We start from the raw sequence: 1,152 nt of genomic DNA, 5'->3' as shown, positions 1-1,152 counted from the left end.
CTACTACAAGAAGACCACCAACGTGAGAAGTCTGCGACACACCAGAACAGAACAGAATAGTCCAGACTACAACAAGCCGAGCCAAGTCAAGAAAAGACTAGAGCATTCCGAACCAGGACAGTCTAGATGAGACAAGAACAGATCAGAACAATCCAAACCTGAACAGTTTTGCCACAGCAGACTGATCCAGAGCCAGAACGGAAACAATCCAGCACAGACCGGACAGGACAGTCCTTCCTGGGACAATCCAGATGAAACAAGAGTAGACTAGATCAGTCCAAACTGGAGTAGTCCAGACCAGAACTTAATAGAACAAAACACACAAACAGTTCAAACCTGATCAGGTCAGTCAAATCCAGTGCAGACCAGACCAGAACAATGCAAACTTGAACAGTCCAGACAAAACCACTGAGGACCAGAACCCTCCAGATCAGATAGAACTGCTCCAAAACAGCCAAGAAGAGACCTGTAGAGTCCAACTAAAACCAGTCCAGACTAGACCACGACCACCAAAACTAATCCAATTGTGTTTTTGTTGTCCAGGGTCCTTTGCCTGTCAAGTGGATGGCGCCCGAAGCTTTGTTCGACCGCATCTACACGCACCAAAGTGACGTGTGAGTTCAACATTAGCAAGCATGCAAAGCAGCGAGCATTTCGAAGCTTGGGAGACATGAAGTGGACTGGATGGCGTCCGACTGGGCTTTTCTTGTGGCTCAGGTGGTCTTTCGGCGTCCTGATGTGGGAAATCTTCACGCTGGGAGCGTCTCCGTATCCTGGCGTCCCAGTGGAGGATCTCTTCAAACTTCTGAAAGAAGGCCACCGGATGGACAAGCCAAATGGCTGCACACTACTACTGTGAGTAGCCGCCAGCAAAGGCACGCACCTGCTATTTACATGAGATCTTGTCAGTTGTGCCTGTGAGGGGGTTTCAGTTGAATCTGAGCGTGCTTAGCTAGGTTCAGTTGCCTATGTTGAATTTCTGAATACATCCATGAAGGCCTCTCTCTTCCACACTCACATAGTTGCGCTCTATTGTATATTAAAGCGAGGCTAAAAGCACTTTTTGTGGTCTGTCAGCTATGAGATGATGCAAGACTGCTGGCACGCAGTCCCCTCCCGCCGGCCCACCTTCCCGACCCTCGTCCAGCGATT

The 1,152-nt window shown here is 49.2% G+C and overlaps 1 protein-coding gene across 1 annotated transcript in view; it reads left to right on the top strand.

Moving 5' to 3' along the window:
* The first annotated feature begins 6 nt into the window (after positions 1-6).
* Positions 7-1,152, top strand: part of LOC109525089 (fibroblast growth factor receptor 2-like) — a 1,864-nt gene continuing 718 nt past the window's right edge. Inside the window, exons 1-4 of the mRNA XM_019885355.1 lie at positions 7-22; positions 544-614; positions 718-855; positions 1,078-1,146. Coding sequence (XP_019740914.1) covers positions 565-614; positions 718-855; positions 1,078-1,146 — 257 coding nt within the window. The 5' untranslated portion in view covers positions 7-22; positions 544-564. The remainder of the gene's footprint in view (positions 23-543; positions 615-717; positions 856-1,077; positions 1,147-1,152) is intronic.

This window comes from Hippocampus comes, unplaced genomic scaffold, assembly GCF_001891065.2.
Source record: "Hippocampus comes isolate QL1 unplaced genomic scaffold, H_comes_QL1_v1.1 scaffold600, whole genome shotgun sequence".
Taxonomy (NCBI): Eukaryota; Metazoa; Chordata; class Actinopteri; order Syngnathiformes; family Syngnathidae; genus Hippocampus; species Hippocampus comes.
This window is presented reverse-complemented; position numbering and strand designations above follow the sequence as displayed.